The 20098-nt window shown below is 47.0% G+C and overlaps 1 protein-coding gene across 1 annotated transcript in view; it reads right to left on the reverse strand.

The window, feature by feature from the left end:
* Positions 1–20098, reverse strand: part of URE (urease) — a 154671-nt gene that overhangs the window by 86148 nt on the left and 48425 nt on the right. The window contains exons 4-6 of the mRNA XM_086824046.1: positions 18936–18981; positions 18532–18637; positions 7433–7575 (exon numbers count right to left, since the gene is read on the reverse strand). Of these exons, the coding sequence (XP_086680172.1) occupies positions 7433–7575; positions 18532–18637; positions 18936–18981 (295 nt within the window). The remainder of the gene's footprint in view (positions 1–7432; positions 7576–18531; positions 18638–18935; positions 18982–20098) is intronic.

The raw sequence follows: 20098 nt of genomic DNA on the forward strand, positions 1-20098 counted from the left end.
TCAAATGGTGTTACTGTCTTTAAAGCTTTTGTTGGGCACTTGTTCAACACATGGGTTGCACACATGATGGTTTCCATCCAAAAGGTATGAGGCAATTTCTATGATGTCACCATATATCTCGCCATCTCCATGAGAGACCTATTCTTTCTCTCAACTACACCATTTTGTTGAGGTGTATAAGGCACAGTGCACTGATGTTTGATGCCCTTCTGAAGCATATTATCCTTGAATGCATTAGACATGTATTCTCCCCCTCTATCTAAGCAAAGTGTCTGTACTTAACATCCAGACATATTTTCAGCCATTGCCACAAAGTGTTGAATGTGTGTAAACACATCTTCTTTTGCTTTCAAAGTATATACCCAAGCAAACCTTGAGTAGTCATCAATGAATGTGACAAAGTAAAGATGCCCCCCCATGGATGGTGTCCGCATCGGACCACATAAATCACTATGTATGAGCTGTAATTTATTTTCAGCTCTAACAACTCCATCCTTGGGAAATGGTTTGTGATGCATCTTTCCCAAAATACACCCCTCACATACATGTCTTGTTGGAGACTATAATTGTGAATGAATGTTTGAGGCAAGAAACAATTTGTGGGTTAAGCAAGTGTGTATGCATAGGGGAAAATTGATTGGGGCATATTTTGGTTGTGGACGAGGAGGCTTACACTCTCGATTAGTATTTATAGGAGGAGGGGGAGGGGTGGGGGGAGAACATTCTCCTTATGCGATGTTAAGGTTTTCATTATTTGAAGGTTATTTGGATTGCCTTCTTCTCTTAATTCACATGAAGAGAGGAAAGAGTTAGGGCTTGAGGAAGAGTTTCTGACACCAAAACTGTTGGAAATTAGGGGCCACTTCCTAGGAGGTCACCTATCCCAATACTGTTCACGCCACTGCGTGCTTAACCTTCACCACTCTAATCCCTTCTAAGCCACAAAAATTGGTGGAGGAGGGATGAGAATGGCCCTAGTCTTCTATTACTTATAGACGATTTTATTGCTTGGGACTTAATGCATGTGGGATGTAGGCGGCCAAGCCACGACCTTCCAACACCCTCCTTTGGCGGCTAGGACGTAGGGTACCCAGAGGCTCTAATGATATGGGGCTTAGAAGCTTTTCGCGTGTTAGCACAATTGGTACCCTTACGATTTACCCACACAGCCTTCTTTTTGGCCCGTGATTACCCCCGACATGTTAGCAAGCTTGTCCATCCGCTCATACACGCATTTGGCCTTCATTCAGCTATGTCGAGAGGAATTGGCAAGTCTACCAACTCTGCTACTGTGCATCATGCATGACAGGAGTGGGGGCAGCCATTGTATGTGCATCACATGAACACTTGTTATAGCTGTCCAGCTTATACAAGCCATTGCATTGTGTTCAATAAGTTACTATAGCATAACCTCTTGAAGTGTCCTTGATTAAACACCTCTTATCTACAAATTCAACTACCAAACCTTGATCGGTTATGGCTGAGACAAAGAGCAGATTTTTCTTATCCCTGAAAAATACATTTGTCATGCACCATTGGCTGCAACAAGCATGATCTTGCCTATCCCTTTCACTAGATACACAGAATGATCTGCACATATACAGTGCGGCCATTAGAAGCATAAACCAAGTGCTGAAATACATCTTTGCAAGAACTAATATGGCTCGAAACACCACTATCAGCCAGCTGTGTGAGACATGTAGTATCATTATCTAAACACACTTCAAAGTTTGAGTAATCGGGTTCTGATACCAAATGATGTTCCAATATGTATCTTCTTCCACGTCTAGAAGATACACACCAGACACGACACCAGACTACAATGACTTCTTAAGTTTGTGTTTACCCCAAGTCTCTAACTTAGGCTTTTCAACACTTGGAATGCCCAAAAATGTCCACTCCTCATGGACTACGTTAGCAAACTTCTCTGCTTTGTCATTAGAAATGTCACATTACTTGCATCTTTCTTCTTCACTTTTGCCATCCACTTTCTATATTCATTTATGTAGTGGCTAACGACAGTGGTGACATTTTCCCTTCTTTTTGAGCTTGCCAGCATCCCCTTTTTCAAATGCATCACCTCCAGAAGAGGGCTTTCCATGACCAACCTTATTGGACTAGTGTCCACCATGCTTAAAGCTCACTACGGTTGCTCAATAGATTTGCTCTTGTTTGTTCTTCGTGCAAGAGCAAACCGACCAACTCTTCAAAAGTGACAAGTTCAGCACCTCCTCTCATAGAGAGATTGAGAGAGGTGTGAAAGCCCAAATACAAGGGAGGCAAGGAATGCAAAGTATTGGTGACCAGCTGTTTGTCTAGGATAACCTCATCAATGTTCAGCAACTGTTCCTGCAAATCTTTCACTTTGATGAGGTGATCTGTCACAAAGGCCCTCATCCATAGAAAGGGTATCCAATTACCTCTTCAAGTAAGTAACCCTTGCCTTGTTGCATACCTGGTACATTGCTTCCAAAGTGTCCCATGCAAGCTTTGTTGTCTTGCAAGACCGAATGTGTGGAATGATGGACCTTTTGACAAAAGGGCTATCAAAGACATGGCATGTGCATCCTTGGAATCCCATCTTCTCTACTCTTGCGTGGGAGCAAGATGTTCTACCTCAGCTGCTTAGGCTCTCTGAGCAGCTCCCCTCTCAGGTGCTACTGCAAGGTAGGTGGCCGAGTGTCATCACCACACACAATGCCCCAAAGCCCTTTGGCTACTAGCAGATTCCGAATCATGAAACTCAACAAGGAATAGTTTGATCCATCTAGCTTATCCTCCTAGGTTAGCACACCAAATACATCTGCCACATTTTGAACCATGAGGTCAGAATCCACACTTTAATACATGGAGGCAAATCAAAAAGCATGTACGTGCCCTACCAAGCAACCCAATGGTCTATATACACTTTTTGCCCGCAAAAATGCCAACCTCAAGCAAAATTATTCTTGCTGTAGATTCCATATAGTGTCAAAAACACTAAATGTGTGTATCTGCCCTATAATTTTCATACATGCTCCAAACAAAATAGCCCCAAATTTTGCATACAATATTGGCTTCCATCTGTCTGTGCTAAATTACATGAATTTCAAAAAAGCCCCAAATGTTTTATACAGATTTGGCTTCAATTTGCACTCAATTGCATGGATCCCCAAAAGTTGTCACTCTGTACTGTAGTATTGTAGTGCTTGCAAGCTGCAGCCAGAGATCACAGAGGTGGACGACGACCTTTGCTTGCGTTTTCTTCTGCTCTGGACAGGCCAGTGGGAATCTGCAATGCATAAAGTTACTTAGCTTATGAGCCCGGATGCTCCTACTGTACTGCCTGTGAGGTGGCCGCCTAGGCCTACTACCCTGGCCCACTAGGGTTGAGACTAGTTGGGCTTCCAAAAGTGCAGGAAAAGGTGTGCACATGGGAGCCCCTTTTAGGTACACTTGGATGAGGTTTGGGACACCCACAGCCCCTAACACTGCCCATGCATGCCCCCTTTTCCCTATGGTTGTTGCTAGTAGTACCATAGGACTATATGGGTTCACACACAACCTAACTTCTACACCTAATGCTTGACCTCCTAGACTCGCTGTCCAGGCACCCATGTGGGTCTAATAAGTGTCCGCACTGCATGTACATCATTACATTCTGCATGTGGGTTACAATTCGGTGCAAGACGGGCATGACAAGACGGTGCGTGACACTCATGATGTGATTGACCCCCTTGGCGATACACAAATGACTCATCCCTCAACAAGGGCTCGTATTGCATTAGGCTTGCATAACTCCTGTGCAGTCATGTCCATATGGCATCCAAGTGCAGGATGCACCAACAGTTTCAGTCCACGGTGAGGAGTGATTGACAGAAAGTGAATGGCAAGGGGGTTCAACCTGACATTGTTTTTTTTTTTTGTGTGTGTGTGGGTCGGAGGGGAGGAGGGTGTCTGATTAAACTGTCCTATCCTAGCCATTAAGCCAGCATACTGTCGCGATGAAGGATGTGTAGAAGTCTCCAGCCACCTAGTTGCCTGCCTGCCTCCAAAATGAGGTGTCAATTCTTAAATATTAAGAGTGATGAATGTGGGAATAAACAAGTGCTAGGTGCTTGTGTAAACTGGCACCTAATAGCTTAGTATTCTAGGTTTAAATAAAGCAGTTCTAGTGTGTGTGAACAACCACTAGTGTGTGGGCTCGTGTGTGTAGGAACCCCTGCTTAAGAGCATGTTATGTAAGCAATGATGTATGTAGGTGACACCTTTTAGGGACACTTGGCATCATGGTTTGACATGTGGCATATACGGTGGCAGCTTATGTATACACCTTGTAAAATGGGCTCTCCTATAAAAGCACCATTATTGTAGCAGGGTTGGTTGCCCGACACACTAAAGTGGTGGTTCTCCTCAGCATAGGATGTTTGGAGTCCTCAATACTCATGACACAATGTACACAAAAACAGACTAAGACATTAGAATATGAGCATAGCACAATGACAAGAATACTGTAAACATTACTTGCATTATTCCCAAACATGCCATTACTTGCATAACTTCCAAGAAGCTGTTACATGACCTTCACTGTACCATGCACACCCAGTAGTGGTCACAGTGAGTAGGACGACACAGGACAGCAATAACAAGTGACTACAACACTCAATGAATAAGACTCAATGAAAAGGACTAGATGGAAGAGGATGTCCCAAGAATGAGCTCAAAAACCATTTTAATGGTTCTTGAGCTCAAAAACCATTTTAATGGTTCTTGCAAGGTGGTGGAGTCAGTGGAACCGGTGGCATCTCCTATCTTAGGTAGATGCCCATCAGGATGACAATGTGATGCCTTCAATGCTGGTGTGTGCACCTCTCATGTATCCGTTGGTAGTGCACTTTCATTTCTGGATAGTCCACCGAATTCTCCAGAATGGTTGAGTGGAACAGTCCACGCTCGGGTGAAAGTGTGGCACCCTCGGATGCTCCAACCGGCACAGTCGAGTGTGGGCACCCCTAGTGGCTACAGGTCACCCACCACTAGAGTGCTCACCGTCCTCGTTGAGGGAGATTTTAAAAAAAGAACAAAGTGAAGTTAATGAAAATATGCACTATACTGTCAATACATCATGAACGATGGTAGGTACAATGATATAAAACATTGACATCATGAAAGATGATATGTACAACGGTATAAAAAAACTAAAGGCACTCTTCGTGCTGGAGGAAAACTGAGTGCTAGCTGACGTCGTGGTGGGTACCCCAATTGATGAAGAGGTTTGAGAACCAATGAGAAGTGACTAGAGAGGGCAGAGAGACTGCCAAAGGGCATCGAGGTCCGTTGCTTGTGCTCGTAAGAACACGCGCTCTTTGGTCTACTGTGACTCAAACACCTCCCCTATGCTATGGAAAGATGATGTGCGGAGGTGGGTGAGCTCCAATTTTGCTTCGTGAAGGCCAATGCTCAAGAGTGGAGACTTGAGTTTAAAGACCCCGAATCGAATCCTCAACCTATCCAGTAGGATCCCTCTAGCAACGAGCATCACGTGAGCTCTCAAAGTAGTAGTCACTAAGGAAGGTGGAGTAGATGCACAGAAAAGCAGAGGGGGTATCCAAACCCCGAACTACGCGGTGACCTCGTCAAGGAAGGACAACCACTCTAGAGGATCCGCAAACCGCAAGCAAGGTAGATCACCCACGGAAATATCTGGAGCACTAAAAGAAAGCTCGATGCGCTCTGTGACATCACCTCGATCAGCAAAAGGTGGCCTCATGTTGAGAATCCAAGGTGGGTGTGGGAAGAGAGGGCTCTCTGGAAGCAATGGTTGATGTAGCTGCAGGAAGTGTGGTGACCATCACAATAGGGGGAGGGGTGGCTGGGAGGGATCCGAATGAGACAAGCTGCCCGTTTTTACTGGTGGGGAAGTGGTAAGGGTGCCATGGCTGGGTGGCGAGGTAGAGAAGGGGACCAAACCTATTGTTGGCGAGGAAAGGGACAAGGTGGAGAGGGTGGAGACCACTGCAAGCGAGGATGGTAGGCAGCCAGATGATGCCACACCAACAAAGACCCTTGGGGCGGAGATGGAAGTGAAGTGGAGTGGAAGGGGAGCGGAGGGGGTGATAGAAGTGGCGGATTGCATGCTGCAATGGCAAGACGAGGCAAGAAGATTCTTTTGCCCCTGAGGCTGGATGCAAGACGCCGCAGGGAAAGAATGATGAGGCTGGTGGGGCAGCAGGGAGGTAAGTGTGGCATGCAGCAGAAGTATTCGTAATTAAGGATCCTGTCACACACAAATTCTCACACCGTCTTCTGTATCCTGAGTTTCGCAAGCTTAGCAATCCACTTTATGACTTCAAACTTTAAGAGATTTGAGAGAGAGAGAGAGAGAGAGAGAGAGACATAGAAACTGTACACCGTATGGGGTCCCGAATTACCCACTGAAGGGCCCCCTATCCCGTTACCGGAATAGTATTTGCTTTATTGCTTTAAAGAGACTGACTACGGACTGACGACAAGCCAAACGCAAGATCTCTGAGGACCAAGAGTCGGGCTAAACTGTACACGGTTGTAAAAGCACCAATGATGACCAATCTCGAGCCTATGCACTCTTCCCAATGGACGTAGGAAGGCTGCAAATATGAGGCTAAGAGATGGGGCTGATTGGGACTGCTCTGGGCTATGTATGAACGCTGAATTTTACCTTCACCAAGTGGCTGTAGCAAACAATGAGTTGAATGCGGGCTGAATGCTGTTAGATGCAGAAAACGCAAGGAGGATGATGCACAGATGCTGGCCGGCTGTTGTATGTGCTGAAAACGCAAGGCTGATGGAACTCTGGACTCCGGACATACTGTCCAGAGAAGAGCCACCACGTAGTGTGCCGGGCAGCCAGCCCTGGTTGCATGAGCAGCAATGAGTGGAACCAGGTGGAAAGACTGCAAATCATGATGCTCTCACAACTCATATCCAGCAAATCCTCAATCCCACATCACATCATACTGGCAGAGTTTGCAGTCCACCCATTCCACACAGACACATTCAGCTGGTCATATACCCAAACAGGTATATCGTTTTAAAGATACTCTAGACAGTAGACAGCAATTACCCTCGCTGGCCTTGACCTTGTTTATGAAATGAGACTGAAAAGAAGGTACAAGAGAGTGATCATAAAGACCTCAGTCACCTGCCATTTTGTGCTGGAAGGGCCAAAATATACACGGACTGCCATGAGAGAGATTAGTCTCTTTATAAGCAAGTGCTAACAAAAGCAGTTTTGACAAGGGGCATACATAACATCAAGCAGCATGAACGCATGAGAGAGACTTTAGCTAAATCTTAGAAAGGCCTCTCATCCAAGCTTTACCTTGAAAAAGGATGCTTTTGCAAATTTATCACACTTCAAATATGGGATCAAAATAAGCCTTTACCTTTTTCTAGACCTCATAAAAAAATTTACCTGAATTGGACGGTCTGCCTTGTTGCAGACACTGAGAATGACAGCTCCACGGTCGCAGTTAAGGACAATCTCACCCTTTTTGACAATGACTTGGCCAGGTGCACTTTCTTCTTGAAGTTCAGGAAACCTATCAAGACTTGGAACTGCATACACAAGACAAAATATTAGTGTACTACTATATGCCAAGTGCTGATAATCTCCACAATGAGTCAATGTGAGGAGGTATCAACTTCCCCAGATGGGACATAGCATCTCTCTAGGAGTGATCTGATGTGCAGGGCCAGCTCCAAGGTGCATGACTAATCCTATCTCCATGGCTCGTGCCATGGATCCACAAATAGTGTATTTCAGCCCCTAACATTAACCGGCTAAACGTTTTTTATCCAGCTGATTTTGCTGTATGTTTTGCAATGTTTTTGAGACTTTACTCTGCCTAAAACGCTCGACGAAAGGCATAAATGTCTCAAGTACGTACTACTAGCCCCTCGATCAATAGAAAAGTCACTGTGCCTAACTAGTAACTATCCCATAAACAGCACCACAGGTCTTCACATAATGTTTGTTGTTCCCTCCTTAGCCACTCTAATGCACGTTTCCCAAACACTTCAACTGCTTAATCATTCAAATAACCTTCACATAATGCACAACTGAAAATTAAACATTTGCAAGAGAAACAACATGCTGTGTGCTGTGCGAGCCTTGTACACCACATCGGGGGGCAGAAATGGGCTGCCCATGGAGCAAATGGGGAGTAGTGCTCGAGAAAGCCTCCAGCAACAGCATCAATGATGGCCTCCAGACTGCACACCGCTAGTGCCAACACCCGGACCTTGGGTCAACACGGCATGATAAAGGAGCTCCACCACAGCTGCAAACTCCAAGAGCTCCCCCTCAGCAAAAAGCACCCCCATCCTCATAAATTTCTAGGAGCAATAGTTTGCACTCATGCAAGAGGTGAGAGTATGATATGGGAATGGAATCTTTAATATGATCAAGGCCTTTTTACACACAGAGAAAAAACCCACAGAATTATGACACATTGAATTATTACATCTCATTTTGGGGGACAACCCGGGTAGAGAACCCTTGACCCACACAAAAACTGATTAGAAAGCCCAATTATAGTCGTTCTCTTCAATAGAAAGACCATGTAGTGATACGGTGGCTGCCATTTCTTGTTCAATCTCTTCTTTTTCTTCTCTTGGGTTGTGTTCTGCTACAAGATGGGCATGATGCTTTTCTTGTTCATGTTCCATTTTCTTGAAGCATTGAGCTTCTTTGTTTCCCATTTGTCCTTCCATTTATTAATTAAATAAAGCTTTGTCAACATCACGATTGATACCACTATTGTTATCTTCTTCCTTCAGTATTCTATCTTCTTCGATAAACATAGCCACTATATCTTCATAAGATGTATCACAGACTTAGCTTCCTTGTCATCGCCAACAACTCCCAAGCTAGAGAGTTGTTGTGTGACTGATCCAATATTGCCCAGGTGTTCACTGAGTTCATCACTCTCGTGCATCTTTAGATCAAAGAATTTTTGCTTCAAAAAATGCTTTTAAATTGACAATCTTATGCCCAAATAGATTGTCCATTTTTACTTAAACCTCATTGGCTGATTTCGTAAGATCAAGGTGATGTATCAAACTGTCAACAAGATTTTCAGTTGGAGCAATTATTAGCCGGGAGCTCGAAGATAAGCAGAAGGGCGCCCATGACCAGGAGTATGAGCGCAACGAATTGCTCAAGTCCTTTGGCTACATAGGTGGCTAGAGAGTCGTTGTCTTGTTTGATAGCGGCAGCACGGAGGATGTGGTCACGGAACAGGCCGCTAGGCGTGCCCGTTTTCGAGCTGACTCCGGTGGACAAACAGGTTGAGGGTTTTAGCATAGGTATGACAACGAGCGTCAAGTATGAAGCTCTAGGTGCTAAGTTAGTGATTCAAGGCATAGAGTTTGTGCGTGACTTTATGGTTGCCCCTCTTGTAGGAGCAGACATAATTTTGGGTATCCAATGGTTTCACAAGTTTCTTCCTGATGTCAAGTGGGACAAGCACACGTTCCAGATCGATCGGAATGTGTCAAACACCCCGGTGACCATTAAGTGTGAGCCAGGTATTCCAAACTTTCCGCTCATAAGCCACTTGCAGGCTAAGCGAGCAGTCAAGAAAGGCGCACAGTGTGCGATGATTTACATCCAGACAGCGCACGATCCTTATAATCTTCCAAGAGACCAACTTTTTCTAGACCGTCCTCAGCTCCAGGCTTCTTGTCAACTCCTTTGACAATGTTCCATAGCCCATCCTTCATAAGCAGGAGCTGCATCCTTGTCTGCCATGTCGAGAAGCCAGTGTTGTTGGGCTTAACCATGAAGTAGGTATTAGATCAGGTGGCGATGTTGGAACTAACCAAACAAGCTGACTGGGAGTAGCTGATGGCACTGGGCACCAGCTGGCAGTAATGGCAATAGGTGGCAGTGCAAGGGGCGACGTGGGCAGAAGAGCAAATGGGACGAAGAGCAGGCGCAGCAAGCAGCAAGTGGAGACGGCAGCAGGTGGCAACTAGAGCTGAGGGGAGAAAGTGCCGACAACGGTCAGGACGAGCAAAGCCTCAACCGCAGTGGTAAAAAACTAGGTCTAAACGGGAGCCCAGCATTGACATAGCTCCGCTCAAGGGGGAGGCGACTCAGCCAAGGCTGCCTTTCCCCTCCCACTTCTTTGTGGCATTGTCCTCCCACACCCCCCCCCCCTTGCCATTCCATTGTTCTCCCCCGCGTTCCGCTGTTTTCCCCCCTTGCAGCATCTCCTCCGCCCCCTCATCCCCTCCTTCGCCTACAGGCAGTTCTCTCAGTTGGGGTTTTTATTTATTCGGCAAGTCTCTACTTCATTCTAGTCTTCACCCTCGAGAGGACTCCATGGCAACCGCTCCATCATCCCTGACTGAAGCCGCCGTTACTTATCTTTTTCGGGAGAGGATGTCCAGCTCCTCACTATGACAATTGCATCATTGCAGGCATCTACCCTGGTATGCAAGATTGTCGATAGCCACCCAGCACGCGGACAGCTCAGGGATCTTTTTCAGGCTAGTCTCATCAGGTGGGCCTACAAAGGTTACAGACATTCATCCTCTGGGACGTGGCTACTATCACGTTGAGTTTGACTCGCCAACAGCGTCAAACCGAGTCATGCAACTAAGTCCCGTTGCATTGCGTATAGCCCACACGGCAGCACGGCTTCAACCCTGTGTCTGATCCTCTTGCTGGTGTGTGAGGCTTCCCAGTGACAATTTGCTTCCCCAGTCTTAGGAAGGAATACCTTCCTCTTCTCTCGGTGATCGGTGGTGCCATTGGGGGAGAGATGGAATCCCCCCCCACCACTGCCTCGCCTCTTGCTCAGGCAGACGGGATTCCATCTCTTCACATATGTGTTGCCTCACCAGATTCTATGCCTCATGTTATATCCATTCCATTCCTGCAGGGCGAACCCATTCTTCAGCGTGTGGAGTACTCTAGCCTTCCACGCCAATCCTTCATCTGGTCTACAGATGTCCCATCTGTAGACAGATGGGACATCTAGCTTGAGCTTGCCCTCAGCGTCAGTCCAGGAGACCGCCTCCCATGGTTCGTCCTCCGTACCATGCTCAGATCCTCACCAAGGGGTCGAGAGAGAGGTAGGTTCTCGGGCAGCGGAGCACCAGGTCCCGGCCGTGGATGACATAGCTGTCGGAGAGTGGCGGCCACTTGGCCCGCACCCGGTTTGTCAGCTGACCACCAGGGCTGAGCGTCGTCGACACGTGCACTAGGCTGGCAAAGCACAAGAGGATCTGGTTCTGTCATAGAACCATTAAGACCATTTATCCCAGGACCCTCCAGTTGGCGATGGGCCCCATCCAATCCCCTGAGCAGGCCCCTCCGATTTGCCAACCGATTCCCCGTCAAGAGCCCTACCCGGACTCTCAACGCCCAGTGAGGCCGGTAGACCCCACTAAGCCCCAGGTGAGCCTCTCCCAGCACTGTTCCTCTCTGATGGATCTCTCCCAACAACACCCCTCCCTAGCCCCTTCGCCCCTCCGCCCCCTCCCCCGCCTCCTCCATCCTTAGCCATGTCTTTGCCCATAACAGCTTCTTCCGCCCCGCCCCCCTCCCTCTACCTCTCCAGAGCACTCCTGTCACCCCCCCAACACGGAGCGGATTTCCACACACACACACACAAATAAAACTTGAGATAAAAAATAGGTGCCACATATCATCACGTAGACTCATGTCGCCACATCATCACATAGTCTCACATCACCACATTATCACCAAAAAAATCTAGGAAAAAAGTGCCATGTCATCACACATGCTCACATTGCCAGGAGTTTGCATCTCTGTCTGTAACAAAGTTTTGTCGACCGTGACAGGCTCAGGAGTCATTGTCCCGGGACAAGCACAATGGATCACCATCTTGATTGGAGAGGATAGCGTTGGCTTCCGCAATGTTTATGCCCCGAACGCCACTACAAGTAGAGCCCTCTTTTGGAGCACAGTTCGGCAAGCCCTACCCCATGTTGACTTTTGGTGGATGGGAAGCGACTTCAACATGATAGAGGCAGCAGAGGACAAACTTGGAGGAGGTACGACCACAGTCTCAGGAGCAGAGTACTCTGCCTAGGAGGGGCTGATACTGTCACTTAGGGGATAGGACCTGTGGCATCTGCCAGAGTTTGGACACAGCCCTGGGAGCCTCATCTTCTTGAGATCGGATAGGAGGAGCACCGGGCCCAATCTCTCTAGACTTGAAAGGTTCTACATTGATGAGTGGGCTTGCATCCGTGGGGGCATGATTGGTATCGTGGCAGGAAACTTCTTTCTCATATCACGCCCCAATTATTCTGTCCCTAGAGGACCCCTGGAGGCACGATAGGCGTGTAAGCCTAGGATTCCAAACAACCTCGTTCAAAACTCCGAGATCTGCAGCACGATCAAGCAAATTTGGCCCTTTGGGCGGGATTGGATTTTATCTTAGGCTCTGCTACGTGCACACTGGATGTTGGCCTAGGGGAGATCAACAGTTTCTTGCAGGAGGCAGCCCACAGCAGATTGGAGGGCTTTTGGGAGGAGTGGTGAAGTCTGAGGAGGGGCTTAGCCTCTTTACAGCGGCTTCACAAGCATTCCCCAGATAGCCCATGGATTGAGAGTTAGCTTGCTGCCGCATGCACGGAGATTAGATTCATTGAGGAGAGGAGGGTGGAGAAAAAATACCATGCCAGAGCTTCATTCTAGACCCAGGCTAGGGACAGAGTCACAAGAGATTTCTTCAAGATAGCCGGCCCCCACAAGAGGAGATATGGTATTCACAGGCTGCGTGGCCAGGATGGATCTATTGTTTATGACCCCCCCCATGTGGGTGCCATCGCCACTGATTTCTTCCAATCTCTCCTCATCACAGGTGCCCCATTATCCCCCCAAGTGATAGATGTGCACGAGAGGGTCTGGCAACACACGAGAGAGGTGGTTCCTCCCTCTCTTCGATCCTTCTTACACTAACTCCATTCACAGCAGAGGAGTTGGCGCAAGCGATGACGGCATTACCCACAGGCAAACGCCCGGGAGCAGACGGGCTTCCAGTCTCTTTGTTTCTTCGTCACTGGGACCTTATGGAAAGCGGCCTTCGTGCTAACTTCAATGAGATTATGCTCACAGGTGCCATGCCAGAGAGGCTCTCAGAGGGCTTGATTCACTTGATTCCCAAGGAGGGTGGTGGGGCTGCCCTCTGGAACCTTACCTCTTCCTATTCGTCACCGAGGCCATGAGTAGTTTTCTCTCAGCCGAGGAACCGGGCTTCAGGGATTGCGTCTTCCCCTCCGCATGCAGGAGGAGTTGCTTAACTCAGAGTTTGCAGACGACACAGGCTCACAGCAACCTTCCTTCCAGGAGATGTGGGGAATCTCCAGAGATTCGCAGAGGCGATCGAGATTTTTTGCTACGCATAAGGAGCACAGATCAACTGTCACAAGTCGTGGTTTTTGGGTAGGCTCAGCACCCGCCCTGACTTGGCACCCAGTTGAGGCTTTTCAAAGGATCCCAAGGGGCACTTCAATTCGTTATCTTGGTTGCCATGTGGGCATTGATACCTCTGTCGAGCAGTAGCTCGCCCTGCTCCTTTTGAGTATTCAAAAGAAGCTGTTATACTGAAGTTCTGCGAGGCTCTCCCTAGCCAGTAGAGTGGTGGTGGTGAACCAGGTACCTCTTGCCACCATGTGGTACATCATTTCGTGTTGGGCTTTCTCTCGGGCATGTATTGGCTGGTACAGCAATTGATTCGGAACTTCTTATGGGCCGGCAATCACGGGAGGCCAACTAGAGCCAAGATGGCATGGAGAGTGATCATTCAACCACGTTGTAGAGGGGGGGCTAGGCCTCATTGACCCTGCTATTTAGAGTCATGCCCTGCTGGGCAAGCTAATTGTTAGAGGACTCCTTCCCGGTTGGTGAGCCTTGGAAGGATTTCCTATTGGCCCAGATTTCAGCCCACACCCCGAGTCTTGGGGGCCCTTGGCCACCGAGTACCAAACTGATTTTCACAAAGATACAGGCCCGCGGTTTTAGTCCAACTTTTGAGGACATATTTGCAGCCAACTTACTTCGAGCTTGGGATCATCTCAGGCCGGCCCTTAGACACAGATCGCTCCAACAGCCTCAGAGGAGCGGCTTCAGCAGCCTTTGGTCTGGAACCCCTGATCCGTTTACCCAGTGACCACATGTTGGGGGCCCGACCACATGTATCATGGAGTGCCTTGAGCATGGGACCAGCCACGTCTCTTGGGGATTGGATCGCACACAAACAGTAACCCTCGAAGGTGCAGGAGAGAGGCCTGACAGGGGTCTGGGGTAGAGACATGTTCAACATCAACATCAATTCAGCTATCCCTCAGGAGTGGCTGACTCCTATCCCAGACCCGACCCCCCCAGTGTGGCTAGGTGTGTTTACCAGACATGATATCCTCATGTTAGTCCACGGAGCAGATGAGGACAGTGATTTGATCACTTTTTCGATTGGATCCCATGGCAGAGGAGAGAGATCCGAGCTTCCCATAGAGGCATTCAGGAGCTGCACCTTGCAGAGAGTGAGGGTGATTGGCTTTCAGACACAGGAGTGGCACAGACCCATTGCCGGCCAAGGTGGACAGGGAGAGATTCTAGCGACTATGGATATGGGAGTGCCGACCTCTCACGCGTCTACGATGGGATCTGGGGGAGTGGACTTGGAATGACCCCACTGATTGGGAGGAGACTCTCGATGCCCCTTCTTTGCATAAGGCTGTAGGATCCAGATGCCAGAGATTGATGGCACTCCGGCAACAGTAGCACATTGGCAGTCACAGGGCCTCTCACAGCGTTTCCTTTCAGATTTTTGGAAGAGCCTATGGGACAGTTTTTGGCCTAGAAAGATCACCCTCTTTCTTTGGCTAATGTAACACAGGACCTTGGCGGTTGGCACTTGGCTAGTAGTTGGAGGTAGGCCAGCACCTTGCCCATGGTGCGGCCACCCCCAGAAGTCTCAACGACACTGGCTTTGGGATTGCCCGAAGGCACAGTCGATCTGGCAACGGATTCTCCGCATCTTCAGTATGGACAGGGCCTCGACCTGGATCATTTCATGGGGCACTGTCACTTGGGCCACAGAGGCTGGGGTGGTCAGGGCTTATGATGAGGATGGGGGAGGGCTAGCCCTTCAAGTCTCTCACCATAGTATTTCAGCAGTACCCCACCTACAGATCACTGGCGACCTGGCTCATGCCAGAGATGGGAGATTTGCAGCAGCATTGCAACCTGGCACATTTGGCGAGCTAGATGCAGCAAGGCCATCAAGGGTACCCATACCCCACCTGTTGAGTCCATCAGGAGAATTTGACTCAACATCATTCATACCCTCCGCAGTCAGTGGGGGAAGCTTCTGGAAGGTTCTGACCACATGCGGAAGTAGCAGGAAGCTTTCTTGAGGCTCTGGAGGCATGTCTCTTTTCTCACAAATAGAGGTGGTGACCCCACTTGACACTACAGACCACCTGTGTGGTTGTTCCTCCCCCACCCCTCCCTTGTATCAGATAGTCGTCTCCTCAAAGACCGGCCAACTAGAGGAGAAGGATCTCTTCCCCTTATGATCATGTGACTCCAGCCCTGTATATGAGGTGAGCTTGTATCTAGCCCTTCGTGGTTGTATCTAGCTCTTTGTGGCTGTTTTTTATTAACTAATAGAAGGATATTTTTCCCGGGAAAAAAAAAAAGAGATGGTTCACACACACACATACAAAGGGTTACTTCTTTGTTGCTATTTGATGACCCTCAACCTCTTTGTTTTTAGAAAAATAGAATCTTTGCTACTACCATTTGCAATGCATTATCACGATAGACTTGTTGTTTTTGAAAAACAACTTTCCAATGTCTTTCTTCACATCTAATCTTGCAATGTTATTTTAACAAGCTGAAAAATGAACTGAGATACTAGATTTGTAAATGCACCAACTTGTTGTAGAAGTCTTGGCCCCCAAGTCATCTCATCCTTGCTCCTTATGAAGCGTTGTTGTAATTGTTGGTCCCGTCTTTGAGTGTGTTGCCTCCTTGTGAACTGGTCCCAATAATGGAACCATGTTAAGTCTATTTCTCCACCTCCGGACATCCGCGTGGCATTTGGAATCCACATAGAAAGCAACCTTCCCCAAGTCACCGGGGTCTCACTCTGGCTCTCGGGGGATGAGGTTAGATAGAGGATTAGGGATTGGGATAAGGGTTAGGAAATAAGTTAATTGCAAAAGGAAGGGAAATAAGCTAAGGATAATCACTTTCCGTCTCTGTATCAGCCTCTACTTTCAGAGAGTTATGTTATTTGTACTTGTTTCGTTTTTCTTTTCCCTCATGAGATATACCATGGATAGCATTGTACTTTGGTCTCATTGACCCAGTGAGATAGCTATATTTATGTTTTCATTCTGTTTTATTTTCCATTCCATGATGAGATATGCCATGGACATTATTGTACCACTTTGGTCTCATAGGCCCATTGGATCTTTAGTAGACGCTTAATATATCTTTCTTTCTTTCTCACACACATTTGCTCTCACCCTCTCTCAGCTTGCTCTCACCCCCTTTCATTGGCAAAGCTATATGTATCAGTGGTGGAGACAGAGCTCGGTTCCTTTGCAAAGAGACGAGGTAGAGCCCAAGGACATGCAAGCTTTCGGAGGAGCTACTCTACCCTTCACCACATCTTCACCCTTCGAGCCATCAATGAGGAGGGCAGAGCACGCCATCAGAGGATCTATTGCTGCTTTGTGGACTTCTACAAAGCTTTTGATACTGTCCCCCCCGGCTCAACTACTCCAACGCCTACAAAACATCGGGGTTCCATCCAACATGCTTTGGAGCATCATCGCTCTTTATGAGTCACTCACAAGACATGTGAGAGCCCCAAGCGGAATGTCACAAGAGATCTCTAGTACTATTGGAGTGAAACAGGGCTGCTCTATCACCCACTCTCTTTGGCCTTTACATTGATGAGATCTCGAGCTTCATTGACAGATTAGGCATGCCAGGAACTCCACTTGCAGGCATACTCACTCGCCTCCTACACTACGCAGATGACATTGTACTCATACCAGATTCAGCCCAGGGGCTTCAGAGACACTTGAATGCTTTACAAGTTTCCTATACACAACAAGAGCTCAGAGAGAGCGCACACGACTGTTGTCCTGAGAAACCAATGACTCTCTCTCTCCCTCTCCCTATTTCTCTCTGTCTCTCACACAATCTGAGTGTTTTAGAGTTGTTTGGTAAGGCTTCCGGACTTTACATGAATTTTGAAAACCTTGGGCAATTATGCTGGCAACTATGTGTACAGGCATGAAAACTATGACTTACGGAAATTGGCTCAATTCACATTAGAAAGTGGTGTTAGGCCGTTTTGAGGGTAGCATTGCGGGCTGTCCATATGCTACAAGAATGGTGCAAGATTGGAAGACTTCATTGAAAAATCTCAAAAGAGTGGGATGTGATTTTCCAATCGGTAACTCTATGTGACTAGAAAGTTTGCACTGGTCCTCTTTGTTTGCAGAACCACTAGCTATGCAACGTAAAGCATGCTTTTTAGCATCCTTGGGTATACGCATGCTTCAGAACATTGTGGATGATACAAGGATTGTGCTACCCTTTCCGCAGGCATGCAATAAACATAACTTGGGTCTACATCATAGACCGATATGGAGAAAGGTTAAAAAGTTATTGCACCCATATGAACCATTGCCTCCACTGATTTCAAATGATAGGCTTCATGACTGGAAAGTGGAAAGGCAAACTGAAAATGAAAGGGGATTACATTTGGATAAGATAACTGCAGCTAGCATGTATAATCATCTGCTGCCACCACCTTGGGTCCATGCACATGCTAACACTCTATGGGATATACAAAAGAGTGAAAGATGGTGGAGAAAATAACTTCAGAGTATATCCAGAAATGTGGGCTGCCTTTAAAGCAAAGATTGTTTCCTCAGCGCTATTTGGTGGGTGTCCTCCCTGTTGTTGCGGAGATGCTTGCTAAAAGATGGATAGCTGGAGCCACCTACTGTAGATGTGGAGCTCGATCTGAAACTGTTCCACATCTGTTATGGCATTGTTTGAACACAAGAGTTTCTTTGAAGATTGGCTAATGATAGCAAGCGATATGGCAAGCATTTCTGGATATTTGGGACTGGTGTGCCCAACTCTCCTGATTTTGATTTCTTCTTCCTATGGACTAGATATTGGGCTTTATGGACAATATGGACAATGAGAAATAATGTTATGTTTGGGCACACGCTTCTATAGGCATATGCTTACTTTAAGATGAAATTGCGACAATCCCTCCATGACTGCTTAGAGTTGGAGGACATGGATTTTTAGTTCAAGGTGTTCTTCCACTGCTTCTGAAGTTCTCTAAAGATGGACTTGCCTTGAGTCCATCTCCTATATTGTACATAAGTCATTGTTAATAGAAGCATGGTTTTCACGAGAGAGAGAGAGAGAGAGAGAGAGAGAGAGAGAGAGAGAGATTCACAAGTTCAATTAAGAACCATTCTTCTCACCTGGAAGAAATGAGCCATGCAGTGCCAAATAAAGATCTCCATCTTCTCTCACAATAGGATGATGGATTGTTACAAGTTTAGTGCCATCTGCAAAAGTGCCTTCAACCTTTGAGGTGAAAAAGAAATCAAATTAGTTACTTTTTCACAAATGAGAAACTATCATGCTGAACAACAAGGGAGCATCCTTGAGTCATCAAGAGAGAACATAAAATAGGACTGATTCAAAACATTCTTGGCTAACGCAGAATTACCAACACCTTGCCTAGAGCAGGTATAGCCTATTGATGTACATTCCACAATCTTTATGCTACAAGTATGAAAAAAAAAATCCTCCTCTTCATTTTTAAACAGAGATGTAGCACTATTTGAGATATGTGGAGCATTAAAAACAGGAAAATGTTTACCTGAACTTGGTCAACAAGATGAACTACCGCAGGTAAGACTTGTCGCCTACACAAACACCGACAAGAGATGCTTTTAATGGCCATAGGAGAGAACACCACAAGTTGTGTAATTTTACAGTATTAGCTGGATTATAATTAAATTTCGAGTCAAACAACCAATAGTGGCTTGTTATGGAACATCAAGTCTACAAACTGTGCATAGTCTATGCAAAAGCGTGGATTTCTCTTCATCAACAAAAATCACAAGGCTAGTAGTTATCATGTTCATCATCATCATCACCATCATCACTTTGTTTTTCTCTATTCAAGTACAACATACACATGACGAGAAGAAAGGAGATGGTGCAATGGAAAGGAGAACATTGTGGTGATGTGAAGGGCGTCATGTGCATCCCGCACTTGGATGCCATGGGCATAATACACCAACACAAGTGCAAGGCCCTAAGGCCACACATCAGGCCTATTGTGACCCCTTGTCCACGGACGAGTTGCCAATGTACCACCAAGGGGTAGTCGGGATCAGTGTTCTGCATGTCCATGCCCGTCCCCCACATACCCATGTAACCCTCATGTATGTTGTGTCATCACGTGCCCTTATTAGGCCACTTTTTGGGTGCTCGTCGTCCGGTCATTAGTCAAATGTCATCCTGGTGTGTGCAAACCCTTGTGAAAGTACTCGCATTACTATAAGCTTTTGCGAACATGGATTATTCATGTAGGAGCTTGTGTGCAGCCCTGTGGACACCCAACTTGGGTGCCCAAACCCATGGGTGCAAGGCCTAATAGGTAGGTGCCCAAACGAATGGGGGATTTTGTCCAATTTCCAGCCCATGACAAGCATAAAAACACAAGTCGGCCACCTGGCTCTCAACAAAAGAACCGCTTCGGGAAAGGCCAATTTCAGTATAAGTATGATGGTAAACTCAATCCATCCGCTTTGCATTCTTGGTTTCACCAATTTGAGGCTTATTTTTCTACAATACATAGGGCAGACAAGGATAAGATTGCTTTGGCTGACCGTCACCTCACTAGCAATGCCATTGTGTGGTAGCAAGCCTAGTCCCAAGCCCACACCGAGGATGGTGTAGCCACTTATAAGTGGGACCAATTCATAGCCGACTTAAAATAATGGTTCTTACAGCCACATTACCTTCAGAGAATCA

Source organism: Cibotium barometz, chromosome 30 (genome assembly GCF_041138505.1).
Source record: "Cibotium barometz isolate CiBa-2024 chromosome 30, ASM4113850v1, whole genome shotgun sequence".
Lineage (NCBI taxonomy): Eukaryota > Viridiplantae > Streptophyta > Polypodiopsida > Cyatheales > Cibotiaceae > Cibotium > Cibotium barometz.